General features: G+C 43.3%; 1 protein-coding gene across 1 annotated transcript in view; it reads right to left on the reverse strand.

Moving 5' to 3' along the window:
• HHIPL2 (HHIP like 2) overlaps nucleotides 1–15,695 on the reverse strand; it is a 40,980-nt gene extending 25,285 nt beyond the window's left edge. The window contains exons 1-2 of the mRNA XM_007936947.2: nucleotides 15,375–15,695; nucleotides 7,824–8,476 (exon numbers count right to left, since the gene is read on the reverse strand). Of these exons, the coding sequence (XP_007935138.1) occupies nucleotides 7,824–8,476; nucleotides 15,375–15,695 (974 nt within the window). The remainder of the gene's footprint in view (nucleotides 1–7,823; nucleotides 8,477–15,374) is intronic.
• Nucleotides 15,696–17,581: the final 1,886 nt, after the last annotated feature.

Here is a 17,581-nt window from a genome sequence, read left to right on the forward strand (position 1 = left end):
TAAAGCAGAAATGAGAGGGTGAAAAGGAAGGGTGGGAGAATGGAAAGAACATGATCTTGGAGTCAATAAGAACTGATTCCTTAATCTGACCATGATGCAATAGCTTTATGGCCTTGTGCCACATTTCCCTGTGAGGATGAGAATTCCCACATTTGAGGTAAAGGGCTTAAGATCTAATGGTCACATAAGATATTACTATATAAGAAGCCCTGGTGACACAACTGGTTAAGTGCTCACCTGTGAACCAAAGGTTGGCAGTTCAAATCCACCCAGAGGCTCAATGGGAGAAAGACCTGGTAATCTGTTTCCATAGGGTTATAACTAAGAATGGGACTACATCCAAGAATATTTATAAGTTTGACAGAGGATATTTCTATCTATGTATTTACCAAACCAAAACAAAACCAAACTCACTGCTGTCGAGTCAGATCTGACTCATAGCTATCCTTCCTTGGGTTTCCAAGGAAGTATCACTATGGAAGTACATTGCCCAATGTTCCTTCCGAGGAGTGGCTGGTGGGTTTGAACTGCCAGCCTTCTGGTTAGCAGTCAAATGCCTTAGGCACTTCGCTACCAGAGCTCCCTTATGTATTTACATGTGCTACAAATATATTCATGAATGTAGTATAGCATACAGGGGACAAAGTTACAAAAACAATTTGTTGTGATTAGCTGCTGTCAAGTCGTCTCCAACTCATAGCACAACAGAACGAAACACTGCACAGTCCTGTGCCAGCCTCATGATCCTTGCTATACCTGAGCCCATCGTTGAAGTACTGTACCCATCCATCTTGTTGAGGGCCTTCCCCTTTTTCATTGACCCTCCACTTTACCAAGCATGATATCTGTGGTAGTTCAGTTTGTGTGTCAACTTGACTGGGCCTGGTTGATTGGCTGGGCAGCTGGATGTTGTATTCCACATGATGAGACTGGTAATCAACTCCATGGTGCAATCTACTGTGAGCTGCTGAGTAGCTGCCTTTGGGTATGTGGTTTGCTTCCTGTATATAAGAAACAGCTTTGGGAATGGTCTCAAGCTTATGGCACACATGGACCCTGCATGTAGCCATGTCATTGTTCAGCAGTCTGCCATGCTCTGCTGACCATGAGACTTAAAATGGACTTGAATTAATGGCCTGTCATGTGGTTTGGTAACATCAGGACTGTGCCATTTTATTTGTCAACCTTGGGCTTGTTAGCCTCAGCAACCAGTAGCTGCCTGAATGAAGAGATGCCTCTAGCTTCAGTGGGCCAGGGTCAAGAAGCAGAGCTGAAGCCTGAGGTTGAGGGGCTTTCATACAGCCCCAAGGGCCTGGCACTTGGAACTCGGACTTAAAGCCTGCCTCTAAATTGTAAGAATAAACTCCTGTCTGTTAAGGCCATCCCATTTGTGGTATATTTCTTGTCAGAGCGACACTAGGTAACCAGAACAGAATATGGTACCACAAGAGTGGGGTGCTGCTCTGACAGATACCTAAAATATCTCCACTCCTGGAAACAGGTGTGGATTGCGTCCTTGACCTGAGACCCTAGCAGAGAGACCCTGGCATACAGCATGAGAGACACCAGGAGCAGGGCCCAGACACTGGCAGAGACGCACAGGCAGAGAGACCAATATTAGAGATGGTGGTAGCAGAGCCCAGAGACCAGCATTAAACAACAACAGGCTTACCAGTCCACGGAGGAGAAAGCCGGGTGCCTTTGCGCAAGTGGCTTACTGGCGGAGTGGGTTGCCTTTGGGAATTAATTGGTAGACTAGACCAGCTTGTAATGCAGTAGCAAGTTGGGTGGCCCACGGAACAAGAAAGCCGAGTGCTTTTGGGGCAGGAAGTTTTCCAGTGGAGTGGGTTGCCTTTGGCATTAATTGGCAGAAGCAGAGAGACCAAGGAAACAGAAGCAGAGCTGCCTCAGCCTGAAAGTGTAGGACATGGCCTTTGGGGGTGGAACAATCACAGTCTCCTAGGTTTCAAAGAGCCAGGCCTTCACCAACTTGGTTCTGGAGTGTGGGTCTGCTTGTTCATGTGAGCCAGTGGGATGGAGCCATAGCCACTGCCCAAGAGAGAGGGGGCAGGACTGCCATGCCCCAAAGAGAGAGGAACAGGGCCCACCAGGCCAAGGGGGTGAGCTCACCACTTAGAGGAACTAGGGGACTGGAGCCACCCAATGAGAGAGATCTGTACAGATGCCACCCAATGAAGATCAGTGCAGATGCCAAGTTGACAAGGGGTGGAATTGTGGTGGTTCAGTTTGCGTGTCAACTTGCCTGGCCTGGTTGAGTGGCTGGGCAGCTGGATGTAGTATTCTCCATGATGAGACTGGTAATCAACTCCATGATGCAATCTACTGCGAGCAGCTGAGTAGATGCCCTTGGGTATGTGTTTTGCTTCCCATATATAAGAAACAACTTTGGGAATGGTCTCAAGCTTATGGCACGCTTGGACTCTGCATGTAACCATGTCATTGTTCAGCAGCCTGCCATGCTCTGCTGACCTTGAGACTTACATTCGACTTGAATTAGTGGCCTGCCATGTGGTTTGGTAACATCAAGACTGTGCCATTTTATTAGTCAACTTTGGGCTTGTTAGCCTCAGCAGCCAGTAGCTGCCTGAGTGAAGAGATGCCTCTAGCTTCAGTGGGCTGGGATCAAGAGGCAGAGCTGAAGCCCAGGGTCAAGGGGCTCTCACTTGGAACTCAGACTTAAAGCCTCTCAATTGTAAGAATAAACTCCTGTTTGTTAAGCCTGTCCCATTTGTGATATATTTCCTGTCAGAGCAGCACTAGGTAACCAGAACAATAATCTTCTCCAGAGAATGGTTCCTTCTGATAACATGACCAAAGTCTGTGAGACGAAGTCTGGCCATTTTCACTTCCAAGGAACATTCTGGCTGCACTTCCTCCAGGATAGACTTGTTAGTTCTTTTAGTAGTCCATAGTCCTCTTAGCATTCTTCTCCAATAGCACAACTCAAAAGCATCAACTCTTTGGTCTTCCTTATTCATTGTTCAACTCCCACATGCATAAGAGGCAATTGAAAACACCATGGCTTAGGTTAGGAGCACCTTAATCTTCAGGGAGACACCTTTGCTCTTCAGTACCTGAAAGAGGTCTTTAGCAGCAGATTTGCCCAATGCAATACATTGTCTGATGTCTTGACTGCTGCTTCCATTGGTGTTGATTGTAGGTGCTCTGGTGGCATAGTGCCTAAGGCATTTGACTGCTAAGGCATTTAACTGCTAAGGCATTTGACTGCCAACCAGAAGGCTGGTTGTTCAAACCCACCAGCTACTCCTTGGAAGGAAGATTGGGCAATCTACTTCCATAGTGATACCACCTCAGAAACCCAAGGAGGGTTCACTATGAGTCCATGAAGTCTTTGACAACTTCAATCTTTTCTCCATTTATTGTGATGCTGTTTATTGGTCCAGCTGTGAAAATTTTTGTTTTCTTTATATTGAGGTGTAATCCACACTGCAGACTGCTGTTTTTAATCTTCATCATTAAGTGCTTCAAGTCATCTTTACTTTCAGCAAGCAAAGTTGTGCCATCTGCATATCACAGGTTGTTAATGAGTCTTCCTCCAATCCTGATGCCACGTTCTTCCTCATATAGTCCAGCTTCTAAGAGTATTTTCTCAGCATACAAATTGATTTTAAATATGGTGAAATGATACAACCCTGATGCACTCCCTTCCTGATTTTAAACCATGCAGTATCCCCTTGTTCTGTTCGAATGACAGCCTCCTGATCTATGTACAGGTTCCTCATAAGTACAATTAAGTGTTCTGGAATTTCCATTCTTCTCAATACCATCCATAATTTGTTACAATCCACACAATCAAATGTTTTTGCATAGTCAATAAAACATAAGTAAACATGTTTCTGGTATTCTTTGCTCTTAGCCAAGATCTATCTGACATCAGCAATGATATCTCTCATTCTACATCCTTTTCTGAATCCAGCTTGAATTTCTGTAAGTTCTCTGTCAATATACTGCTACATGCATTTTTGAATCATCTTCAGTAAGATTTTACTCACATGTGATGTTAATGATATTGTTCAATAATTTCCACATTCTGCAGCATCACCTTTCTTTGGAATGGGTACAAATACGGATCTCTTCCATTCAGTTGGCCAGGTAGCTGTCTTCCAAATCTCTTGACATAGTCAATTGAGTGCCACCAGCATGGCATCCATTTGTTGAACCGTCTCAATGGTATTCCATCAATTCTTGGAGCCTTGTTCTTTTCCAATTCCTTCACAGTGACCTCGACTTCTTCCTTCAATACCATTGGTTCTTGATCACCTTCTAAAATGGATGAACATCAACCAATTCTTTTTGGTACAGTGATTCTGTGTATTCCTTCCATCTTCTGATATTTCCTGCTCCATTCAATATTGCCCATAGAATCTTTCAATATTGCAATGCAAGGCTTAAATTTTTTCTTCAATTCTTTCAGCTTGAGAAATGCTGAGTATGTTATTATTCCCTTTTGGTTTTCTAATTCCAAGTCTTTGCACATTTAATTATAATAACTGGCTTTGTCTTCTCAAGCTGCTCTTTGAAATCTTCTGTTCAGGTCTTTTATCTTGTCATTTCTTCCATTTGCTTTGGCTACTCTCTGCTCAAGAGCAAGTTTCAGAATTTCTTCTGATATCCATTTTGGTCTTTTCTTTCCTTTCCTCTCTTTTCAGTGACCTCTTGCTTTCTTCATGGATGACATTCTTGATGTCATCCCACAATCCCTCTGATTTTTGTCATTGGTGTTCAATGCATCAAATCTATTCATTAGATAGTCTCTAAATTTAGGAGGAATATTATCAAGGTCATATTTTTGCTCTCATGGACTTGTTTTAATTGTCTTTAATTTCCACTCGAACTTGTATATAAGCAGTTGATGATCTGTTCCACAATCAGCTCCTGGCCTGGTTTGGCTGATGATACTGAATTTCTGCATCACCTCTTGCTACAGATGTAGTCAATCTGATTCCTGTGTATTCCATCTGGTGAAGTCCATGTGTATAGCTGCCATTTATGTTGTTGAAAAAAGGTATTTGCAATGAATAAGTCATTTGTCTTACAAAATTCTATCATGCAATCTCCAGTGTTATTTCTATCACCAGGCCATATTTTTCAATTACTGGTATTTCTTCTTTGTTTCCAGTTTTTGGGTTTCAGTCACCAGTGACAATCAACACATCCTGATTGTATGTTCAGTCAATTTCAGACTGCAGAAGTTGGTAGAAATCTTCAATTTCCTCCTCTTTGGCTTTGGTGGTTGGTACATAAATTTGAATGATAGTAGTATTAACTAGTCTTCTTTGTAGGTGTATGGATATTATCCTATCATTGACAGTACTGTACTTCAGGATAGAGCTTGAAACAGTCTTTGTGATGATGAATGCCATACCATACCTCTTTGTCATTCCCAGCATAGTAGATCATATGGTTGTCTGATTCAAAACAGCCAAAACCAGTCTATTTCAGCTCACTAATGCCTAGAATATCAATATTTATACATTCCATTTCATTTTTGACAAGTTCCAATTTTTCTAGATTCATGCTTAGTACATTCCATGTTCTGATTGTTAATGGATGTTTGCAGCTGATGCTTCTTGTTTTGAGTCATGCCACATCAGCAAATGGAGATCCCCATCCATCACATTAAGGTCGGCCCTACTATAAGGAGTCATCTTTTCCTAGTTTGAGTGCCTTCCAACCTGAGGGGCTCATCTTCCAGCACAATATTGGACAACGTTTCAGGGCTATTCATAAAGTTTTCCAATAATATATCAGTGTTTCACTGCTATTCATAAGGTTTTCACTGGCCAATTCTTTGAGAAGTGGATGGCCTCTTCCTTCTTCCAGGTCTGTCGTAGTCTGGAAGCTCTGCTGAAACCTGTCCACCATGGGCAGCCCCGCTGGCATTTGCAATACTGGTGGCATAGCCTCAAGCCTTATAGCAACATGCATGCCACCTCAGGATAACAAACTGACTGACAAGTTCATCTCCCTTAGTTATTCCACCCTGAAACTACCCAAAATAATGTGGGGCCCACCTTTCAGGCTGCCCACACTTTAAGCTTTCCCCAAACCATGCAGGGCCTGACTTCTTAGTTTTAGTCATAACCAAACACCTTGAGGGAATGAATCACTGGGTATGGAGGCTCAGCACTGAAGTGTCAGGGGATGCTAAGGTCAATTGGCATAACATAGTCCACAAAGACAATGTTCTAAATCCTACCTTGGTAAATAGTAACTACAATACTCCAAGCTCATGAGCAGCCATCTAAGGTGCAGCTAATGGTCTCTCCCCTTCTGGAACAAAAGTTGTGTGAAGAAAATCAAAGACACAAGGAAACAATTAGTCCAAAGGACTAATGGAGCACATGAACCCCAGCCTCCATGACCCTGAGACCAGAAGAACTTGGTGCTACTACTGCTGACCACTCTGAAATGGATCACAGTAAGAAGTCCCAGATAGAGTGTGGGAAAATATGCAACAAAACTCAAAACCATAAAAAGAGTAGGCTTACTGGAATGATGAGAACTGGTGGAACCCCCAAGACTGTGGCCTTTAGACACCCTTAGCTAGAAACTGAACTTACCCCCATGACTCAACTGTCAGCCAAATGATAGAGCTGCCTATAAGATGAACAGTAAATTCAGGTGGGTATGCACTCATTAGAACAATCAAGTATATGAGATCAAGAGGACACTATTTCCCCTAGATTGAGCTAGGAATGTGGGAGGGGATAGGAAGGAAGGATGAAGGAGAAGTGCTGGGTGCAGGGAGGAAGTGGGAAGAATGCTGTACAGTGTGGGGACTGCAGTAAATGTCACAAAAGAGAATGTGTATGGATTGTTGAATGGACAACCAATGTGTTGTATAAATTTTCACCCAAACCACAATAGCAAATTTTTAAAAAGATTACAGCCAAGAAAATTCTATGGGGGCAATTCCCCAGTCATGTGGAGCTGCTGAGTTGGAACTGACTCAACATTATATTTCTATAGGGGCAGTGGCGGTTCAGTAGTAAAATTCTCACCTTCCATGTGGAAGACCTGGATTTAATTTCTAACCAATGCACCTCATACACACAGCTACAACCCATCTGTCAGTAGGGCCTTGTGAGTTGCTATGATGCCCAACAGATTTCAATAGAACTTCCAGACTAAGACAAACTAGGAAGAAAGGCCTAGTGATCTACTTCCAAAAATCAACCAGTGAAAATCTTATAGATCACATTGGTCCAATCCACAGCCAATCATAGGGATGGTGCAGGATCAAACAGCCTATCATTCTACTGTGCATGGGGTCACCATGACTCAGGAGTCAACTCAATGGCAATTAACAACAACAACAATATTATATTCACATTTAATATTATAAATAATATGTTGATGTTATCTATAATAATTTATCAATCACTAACAACTGCCACTCCTCAGAATGAAGATGGGGCAATCTACTTCTGCAGTGATACTGTCTTGGAAACTCAAGGAGGGGTCACTATGAGTCGGGTCCGACTCGACGGCACATTACAACAACAACAATAACTGCTGGTCTTTGCTTATCACACTGTGAGAATATGCAAGCAGAGTTCTAATTAGGATAACTATAAGGTGATAGCTACACACCATGAACATCCTTCACTTAAGAGTTTAACTTGGGTTGTCCTATTAATCAACAATGACTCCTTTGTCAGTGTTACATGCCAGTGGCTCTAAAACCAGTAAGTTTTCCCTGTATCACCTCAAAAGGCTTATTGGCATTAATTTGGAGTGAAGATACAGACATGCAGATTCTCATGGGTAAGTCTCACCTCTCTGATTTTGGGTCAGCTTTGTTGGGATCAGCCTGAGAAACCTTCATCTCACTAATCCTGATCTTTTCTACCTTCTTCTTGCCCAAACATGAATAATAAATGTAGAACTTCTGGTTGCAGCGAAATTTAGGATGAAAAGCCAACCCCAAGAATCCTCTCTCATCCCCAATCCATGGAGTGGTCAACACAATGCTCTTGAGGTCCAAGAAGGGTTGTTCCAGGCGACTCCCATCAGGCAGGTAGACCCATACCACTCCTACTTGCTCAGCTACAAAGAAACGATGAGTGCCATCCCCAGCATGCACCATGGAAACGGGATTCCTCAGCCCATTAGCCACCTCAGTGAGGCAGAGCTGTAGGCAGCCCTGCTGGTCCTTGGCCATGACACCCAGGTTGTGGTTGAGATGGTCATTCCTCAGGACATTGGGGAAGCAATAATCCTTGTCAGGAAGGTTGAGGAGGTGGCAGAAATGGGCTCCATCCTTTCCCTGGGACCCCTGAAGTCGACGGTCATTGGTCAGCAAGGAGATGGCAGAGTGGCAGTTAGAATGGAAGGCAGAGCAGTAGTCAGAGCAGAGCCCAGGAAGGTTCCGGAGGGGTGTCTGAGGGTTCTCGGCGTCGTAGAGGTGGGCTGCATAAGGTGAGCACTCCTAGAAAAGAAAAAGAGGCTTCATCTCAGTGGTAAAACTGGCCACAGTGGGACTTAACTGATTTTTGAGCAAGAAGAGAAAAATGGTCTAGAAAAGTATCAGGATTCTAAAAAGTGTAGAGTTTCTATTAGCAACTTTTGTTAAGTCAATTCTCTTCTCAAGCACCCAAATTTTCTACCCAGTTAATGTTCCTAGACAGCAGGTTAAACAACTTCTCTCATATTCACTATCCTTTTGCATCATTGTAGCTCAATACTTGATACATAAAGTTTTCTTAAATGATGAATGAATATATGTATATTTTTCTTTTTATTGTGCTTTAGGTGCAAATAGTAGAGTTTGTTTTACATTCAACATTTCATGTACATTTGGTTTCACTCCCCAATTACCATCCCCAACCCTAACCCACTCTTTCCCCCTCCTTTCCCAGTAACTGCCCCCCCCCCACCCCTCATAGTTATGCACTCTTGTGTGTTTTGCATTTCCTCCATGTGAATGTTGCCCCTCTGGTGCTCTATGGTCGATTGCTCCAAGGGATTTGTCTCCATAGAGTATATGGGTGCATCACCCTGGGTTGAGTGGTCTGCATGTACATCTTATTTACTGTTGGGCTGAGAGCCAGCCTTTGGAAATGAGTTTTATCCCAGGGCCAAAATGTATCCCAGGGCCATAGTATTGGGGGTTCCACCAGACTCCATCCAACCAGTAATTCTGGTCATTATTGTGTTTTTATTTCATGTTTTTCCTCCAACTCTATCCAGGATCTCCAGTTTTCATCCCTTCCCAAGTAGTTGGCATTGGTAGCTGCGCACTATCTAGTTCTGGTCTCAAGGTTCATTCTTTCCTAGGGCTGATTGCTTCCAAATGCCCTTGGTTTTTTGCACTAATTTTTGCTTCTGTTGATAAGAGACAATTAGCTGCACCTTAGATGGTTGCTTGGAAGCTTTTAAGACCCTAGTTGCTACCCACCAATGTAGGTTGTGAAACAAGATTTTTATGTATTTTGTTGTGCCAACTGAGTCTGGTGTCACCCAATACTATGGTCCTGAATCAGTGGTTCTGTTGGATCTCTCTCCCCCAGTGTCTGGCTGTCTGTCTTCTGTTGTTTCTGTAAGGGTAGTGGGTATTTTGTATCACTGGTATCTGTGCCAGATTAGCATTAGCTGAATCTATCCTTGGTCTAGAGTATAATCCTGTTCACTGACCCCCATCTAGTCTTCTCAGATGTGTATGTGTTTATCTGTAGCCTGGTGTTTGGTGTTAATGGTAATGCAGTATTGTGGATATACTGGTATTAGCCTCTGTCGTCTATATCTTATGTGTACAATTTGGTGTCCTCCCTTTCCCCAATGTTACCATGCCGGTCACAGACTCTTTCCATATCATCCCTTCCCTTACCCACTTCAGCGTGTGGCCCCCAACTAGTCCAAAATTATTCCCTCTCCTTCCCTCCCCACCCCAGTAACCTACAAAGTGAGTTCCCTTCCTTAAGCAAACCCTTCCTTGTCTTTGAACAGTAATGGGCTCATACAATAGTTGTCCTTCTGTGATTGACTTATTTCACTCAGCATAATGTTCTCCTGACTTATCCACATTGTGAGATGAATTGCATATCCTTCATTGTTCTTTAATGTGGCGTAGTATTCCATTGTTTGAATGTACCATAATTTGGTTATCCATTCATTTGTTGATGGCCATTTAGGTTGTTGCCATCTCTTTGCTATAGTGAATTGTGCGGCAATGAACATATGTGTGCTTATATCTATTTGTGTCCTGCCTCTCACCTCTTTAGGATATATTCCCAGTAATGGAATTGCTGGGTCAAATGGTATTTCTGTTTTCAGTTTTTTAAGGAAACGCCATGCCATTTGCCACAATGGTTATACCATTTTACAATCCCACCAGCAGTGCATGAGAGTTCCAATATTTCCTCAACCTCGCCAGCATTTGTTATTTTCTGACCTGTTGAACTTTGCTATTATTGCTGGGGTGAGGTGATATCATTGTTTTGATTTGCATCTCTAATGACTAAAGATCACGAGCAATTCCTCCCATGTTTGTTGGTCACCAGCATATTGTCTTTAGTGAAATGTCTGTTCATGTTTCTTGCTCACTTTTGAATGGGATTGTTTGTCTTTTTGGTGTTGAGGTGTTGGAGTTTTCTATAGATTTTGGAGGTAAGTCCTTTGGCAGATATGTCATAGGCAAATATTTTCTCCCAATCTGTAGGTTCTCTTTTTACCCTTTTGATGAAGTCTTCTGATGAGCTTAAGAATTTAATTTCTAAAAGGTCCCAGTCATCTAGCTTCTCTTCTACCTTCTGTGCATTCTGGGTTATGTTTGATAGTCTATTTATGCCCAAACTAGGGCTCCTAGGTTTGCCCCTATTTTATCTTTGATGAATTTTATAGTTTTTGGTTTTACATTCAAGTCTTTGGTCCAACTTGAGTTTGTTTTTGTGTATAGGATGAGGTATGGGTCTTGTTTCATTTTTCTGCAAGTGGATATCCAATTTTGCCAGCACCATTTGTTAAAGAGGCTATCTCTTCCCCATTTAATGGGTTTTGGACCTTTGTCAAAGATCAGCTGTCCATAGATGGATGGGTCTATTTCTGGATTTTCAATTCAGTTTCATTGGCCTATCTATCATTGTACCAGTACTACACTGTTTTGACTACTGTGGCTGTATAGTAGGTTTTGAGATCTGGGAGTGTGAGACCTTGAATACATATATTTTAAAGAAACAGTACCAAATATCTCAATCTTTCCCTTTATTTTAAGTTTTACCTTTAGGATTTTATTTCTTTATACAAATCTGAAGCAATTTGGTAAAAGTTTCACATTTATTAAATCTGGGGGTTGGATACAGAGTAATTACTTAATTTTCTATACCTTTGTGTATATTTGCATTATTTTACAATTAAAAGTAAAATAATTAAAATGGGCATAAAATGTATTACTTCCAGAGATTGCTACTAGCAATTTTTCAATTATTAAATATATTTGTTAAGTGTTTAATATATGTAAAGCATCATGCTGGGAGCTGTACAAATTTGAATTGTGACCACAGGGAAGTACGCCTACTCTTTACAAGCATATAAGGACTGTGTGCCCAAAAGGGTATCTGCTATGTGGGCCTCCCTTAGCTATTTTTAAAAGGAAAATACAATATTATGGGCAGACAACTAATTCCTAATAATAATGACAGACAAAGGCAACTGAGATTAGGCAAGTAAGAAAGGCAAGCTAAAAGGATATAGTTTGGGCCCATAGAGAATTTAAGTGCACTGGCCCAAGAGCCCCCTGCAACTGAGCATGAAACTTCTGCCAGGCCAGCTGGCCAATGTGGGACTGTCTTATTCACCTTCATTCTCTCATCACTTAACAAAGGGACCAACAGCATTTTTCAGACATATTTGAAAGCAGAGAGCCTACAGACCTCTATTTTCTCAATTGTAGATTGCAAAGCAAGCTCTTGGATGTCAGGAAGAGGGGATGTTATGGATTGAATTGTGTCCCTCCAAAGTACATGTGTTGAAATCCTAATTCTGGTGGTATAGTGGTTAAGACATTTGGTCACTAACCAAAAGGTTGGTGGTTTGAACGCACCAGTCACTCTGCAGAAGAAAGATGGGACTGGTCTGGTTCCATAAAGATTTATAGCCTTGGAAACCCCATGGGGGTCACTATGAGTCAAAATTGACTTGATGGCAGTAAGTTTGGTTTTTTTGGTATATCTGTTTGGAAGGAGACCTGGTGGCACCGTGTTTGTGTGCTGGGCTGCTAACTGAGAAAGATGTGACAGCCTGCTTGCTTAAAGATTTACATCCTTGGAAATCTTTTGGGGCAGTTCTGTTCTGTCCTATACAGTCACTATGAATCAGAATTGACTCTATGGCAATACCTGTTTGGAAATAGGGTCTTTTTGTTGTTGTTGTTGTTGTTGTATTAATGAAGTCACACCAGAGTAGAACAGACACAGAGACACAGATGGTCATGAGGAGTGGGGTGGGGGGAGGTGGCTATGGGACAGATGCCAAGAAATGCCAAGGAATTCCTGGAGCTACCAGCCAAGAAGGACATCTTCCTAGAGTGGCACCCTGAATTCAGACTTTTAGCCTCCTGAACTGTGAAAAATTAAATTTCTGTTCTTTAAAGCCACCACTTGTGATATTTCTGTTACGGCAGCATTAGGAAACCAAGACAGGGGGAGGAAGAACCCAGAGGGTGGAAATTCACTGGCTCTCGGTGAGCTGCCTATTACCGTCAGGATGTTTGTCAGAGCTGCTGAGGAGAAGTGGAATGCATTGTTGAGAGTCTCACCTCATTGACTCCATCCGTTCTTGAGGAGTGAGAAGAAGAGAGAGGAGAGACTGAAATAAGGCTGAAATGGCAGGGAGCTGAAGGGGCTGTGGAATGAGCACACTACAGCACATTCTTATGCAGCAATTTGGAGTTTGCAAAGTTGCTTCTGCCCAGTTAGCTGAGGGATTATCATTCTCTATTGTAAAGTTAAGAAAATGAAGGCCCAGTAAGAGTCATTCACATTATGAAGTCTCACATTACAGCAAAGGGTAATTTTATTATTTGCCAGGCTCTATTCCCTGCATTGGGGAAACAGCTGTGAGTCAGATGCACAAATCTTTGTTCTTGTGGAGTTTATGGTTCAAGGTCAGAAAACCCTTAAGTAAGAAAGCCAGTCCTGGGTCAGAGCTGTTGTTACTGTAAGTTAGCACGGTGCAATCAAAGATCACAAGTTGTGGAGTGTGAGCCTGTAGACTTGTCCCCCAATACATCTGACTTCAGGCGAGTCATTTAAAACTCCATGAGCTTGATTCCTCATCAGCAAAATGGAGATCATAATAACTACCTCAGAAGTCTCTGAGTGGGGCAAACAGTTACACACTTGACTACTAACTAAAAGGTTGGCAGTTTGAACCTACTCAGTGGAGCCTCAGAAGACAGGCTTGGCAATCTGCTTCCAAAAGGGCACAGCCTTGAAAACTCCGTAGAGCAGTTCTGCTCTGCACACATGGGTTTGCCATGAGTTGGAACTGACTCAATAGCAATTAACAACAATAATAACTACCTCAGGGGGCAGTGGTGATTCAGTGGTAAAATTCTCACTTTCTGTGTAGGAGAAACATGGCCAGTGCACCTCAAGCCCAGCCATCACCCTTCTGTCAGTAGAGGCTTGTGTTTTGCTAGTGCTGAACTGGTTACAGGAGAGCTTCCAGACTAATACAGAGTAGGAAGAAAGACCGGGTGCTCTACTTCTGAAAATCAGCCAGTGAAAACCCCAAGGATCACAGCTGTCTGATCCTGTTGTGTGTGCTGTGCAGGGGGTCACCATGAGTCAAGCCAACTCTATGGCAGCTAAGAACAACAACAATAACTACCTCAGAGAATCACTGTTGGCAACACCACATGTAGGGTGGGAGAAAGAGGGCCTTATAAATTTACAAATTAGACAAGTGTGGGGTTGTTTTCCTGATAATATCCTTTCTTCAAATCCTTAAAATAGGAGAGCTCCTAATTTTGGCTTTCTGAAAACTTGCCTCCAATAGGGAAGGAGGAAGGAAATATTTTTATCAGGGGAGATCTCAGAAATTAACAGTTTCTTAAGTTAATACAGGAGCTCTGGTGGTGTAGTACCTAAGGCATTTGACTGCTAACCAGAAGGCTGTTGGTTCAAACCCACCAACCACTCCTTGGAAGGAAGATTGGGCAATCTCCTTCTGTAGAGAGACTGCCTCAGAAACGCAAGGAGGGGTTGCTAGGAGTCAGGGTTGACTCACAGGTAGTGAGTTTGGTTTTTTGGTTTTTTTGTTTAATGCTAATAAAAGCCCAACTTCAGCCCAAATGGTTATCTCAGAGTTAATTCTCCAGGAAACAGCCAAGGGAAGGTGCCTGAGGTGAGAGAGTATAGACTGGAACAGTGATAGCCAGGTGTCTGCTTCTGTTGCAGGCTCTGCTGTGTCATGCCTGGACCTGGAAATCTTAGTTAACCTCTCCCACTCCGCAAAGGAAGTGGCCATGGCCAGTGCACTCCAGAATAGGAGTAGCAGAGGTCTGTGCCTGACGTGAGGAAATGCCCTGGTGATAGCCATATAATCGTGTTGACTGCCCAGGAGGGTTGCAGATAAAAGGACAGCATTGACCACCAGTCTATTGCCCCCTCCCAAAACCATTAGCATACTCTTCTCTATGACAACCCCTTTCTTCAGCTCTCCTCTTGCACCCATAAGCACATTCTTCCCACAAAGTCAACATAAGCAGTCGTATTTCCAGGTTAAATTGAACTAAGGTGATGCCCCTCCAGAATGTGGATTTTAGCCACTGGAGAGCCAGGAAAAGCAGAACCTGTGTGAGTCACCACCATTCAGTGGGTGAGGGCTTTCTCAGTCTCTCTCCAAAATCCTGGGCAGACAAAGCTCTAGGAGAGCTCCCTTCAACACTGTGGCCACCATTATCACACAAATGGCCCCAAGAACTGGACCTGAGCAGTTGCCACTACTCTCTCCACACACTCTGTAAAAACATGTGCTGTGCCCAGTACTCGGAGCATGGCAAGGAAGGCTGACAACAGCTGCCCAAAGAGTTCTTTGAACACCTCTATCAGCCTCCTTGGGCCTGAAAAACCACCAAGGCAGCAGAACCCCTGAGGAACAGCTTTGCGGAACCAATGGAAATTGAGCTCAGCACACCGTCCCCTCAATATGCCCATGCAGAGCCCACAGGTAAGGTGAGGTAACTGGCAGGTGAGCTTCTATAAGGCAGAGTGTCCAATGCTCTCTCTCTCTCTGTGGCTCTTACCATCCAGAAATCACTGATGTCTGGAAGGCACTTTTCTAAGTCATTTTACTCTGCCCCACCTCAGGGTTATGCTCAGACCTACCTGGCAGAGGATATCTTTGATGTACCCTCCACACACCTCATGGCCCTTCAGGTCAAAGCAGTCCATGATGTCCCAGTATCGGGCAGCAATGCGGTGATCCTTACTCTGATCGCAGCAGCCGAAGGCCTCGTAGTCAGAGCAAAACTCTAGGTGCATGTGGGGCTGGAAGGGGGGCCCATAATCCAGGCACTGGGGGTGTCCTTGTAGCAAGCCCATGTGGCCCAAGAAGAAAGTGAGACAGAGGCAGAAAATGCCAGAAGAAACAGGGAGCCAGGGGGCTTGCCAACTCGGACCACTCCTAGGAACAGTCTTTCTCAGCATTTTGGCCTTGGGAACACTCAGGCTGCTGTGTTTGCTCAGGTTGGCTTCCTTGCTCTGCCCTAGTTCCCTCCCTCTGTTCCTCCTTCTTCCTCTCCTCACCCCCCTTTACTCTTCCTTCTTTCTCTTCACTCCTCTCATCAAGTTCACTGAAGTGGTTTCTGAAAGTGTCCTTTCAGTAAGGTAAGAAGCTAAACGGTTCTAGTGAAAGGAGTTGGAAGTGCTCCCACAAATCCCATCTAAATATGAAGCTGGCACAAGTCTTGGCCCCTACTACTGAGCTATTGGGGTTCAGGGTCATTTAGTAAAAGGTGCAACAGTGTTAAAGGCACAGGTTCTGTGATCCATTAAAACTGTCAAGAATCCCTGCAGTGTGTATGGGGGAAGACCAGGAAATTCACACTTTGTTTGCCATTTTGTTTTTTTACAGGATGAGCAGCCCAGGAGAGGAGGTGCAATAAGAAAGCCACAGATGACACTGAACCAGATGTCCCTGCAGTACTAGAACACAGGTGCAGATCTGGGATGGGATAGTTTCTGTGACCAGACTTCAAATGCCTCAGGGCTGGGAAGGTGTATATTGGTAGTGGTATCAGGAGAGAAAATTACATGAATCTTACATCCCCAGCCAGGAACAAGGAGAGGAAGAGGGGAGATAATAAAGGAAGAGAGAATATGGCCCAATGACAGCAAGGAGTCAACAAGAAGTATTTGAGACAATTTGACCAGGAACCACAGGATGCTTGGGTTATTTTCTGCCCAAGGTATGCCCTCATTAGGGGCACTCTTCCTCATTTAGTATATGTTCCAACACTGGTATTTAAGCATTTGTTTGCTTTGTACGTATCCCCTGCTCATAACAGGCCTTCAATAAACATGTCTTGAATAAGCAGATGAAAAACATGGCATCTCAGACTTGCACAGCCTAAAACCCAAATGGGAGCATGAACAGGGACACAGTGGGGACTCCCGAGACATTTGGTACCTGAACTCACTTTCCTTTCAGTTTTTTCATGGTTTTACTCCAAGTGACATCTCTTTACTGCCAAAAGCTACCTTTTACAATGCAGATGAAATCAAAGTTTCTCCATCCAGATGTGCTTCTAAGGAGAACTCTCCAAAAGGCTCCTCCACTCACAACCAGAAACAGCCTCTGCCTGCATGTCATCAAGAATGGACAAAGAGCCACTATCTAGCCATGTCTGTACTCTGGACTATGAAAGCCTTAAATAGCATTTAAAATACAAACAAAATGTTTGTAACTGAGGGAAAAGGTATGGGAGGGAGAAGTTAGAATGATTGTCAACACAGCCCTGCTTTCCTATTTGTACTGTTCCACATCACACTGAGTATTGCTTTTTAAAACAGAAAATGACATCCATAATTCAGTGATGACTGTGCTGTTTCCATGGGGCTGTTGGCTCAAAGGTCAAATAACGTCATTGCCCTGGAAGCCTTGGGCAGGAGTAGTAACACTAGGAATAATGTTAACCAGTGAATTCACAGCCACAATTGCCTTCTTCCCTGGAGAAAAACATCATGCTTGGTAAGGTCATCAAAAAAATGAGGGAGACCCTCAATGAGATGGATTAACATAGTGGCTGCAAGAATGGGCTCAAACAGCAATGACTGTGAAAATGGTACAGGACTGGACAACATTCCGTTCCTGTTGAACATGGGATCACTATGAGTCAGAACTGACCTGAAGACACCTAAGAACAACTCTGTCTTCTCAGAAATGGAAGGTCATCATCTTACCTGTGGTGGGTGAAAATTAATGCATTCCCCAATCCACGTAGGAACTCTGAGTATCTTCTGATTGTTGTATTGACATGTCTATATGTATCTTCCTTTTGCCATGAAAAAAGTGAGTCCAAGAAAATGCCTTC

Source organism: Orycteropus afer, unplaced genomic scaffold (genome assembly GCF_000298275.1).
Source record: "Orycteropus afer afer isolate SDZICR_OR568_19922 unplaced genomic scaffold, OryAfe1.0 scaffold00039, whole genome shotgun sequence".
NCBI classification, from domain to species: Eukaryota; Metazoa; Chordata; class Mammalia; order Tubulidentata; family Orycteropodidae; genus Orycteropus; species Orycteropus afer.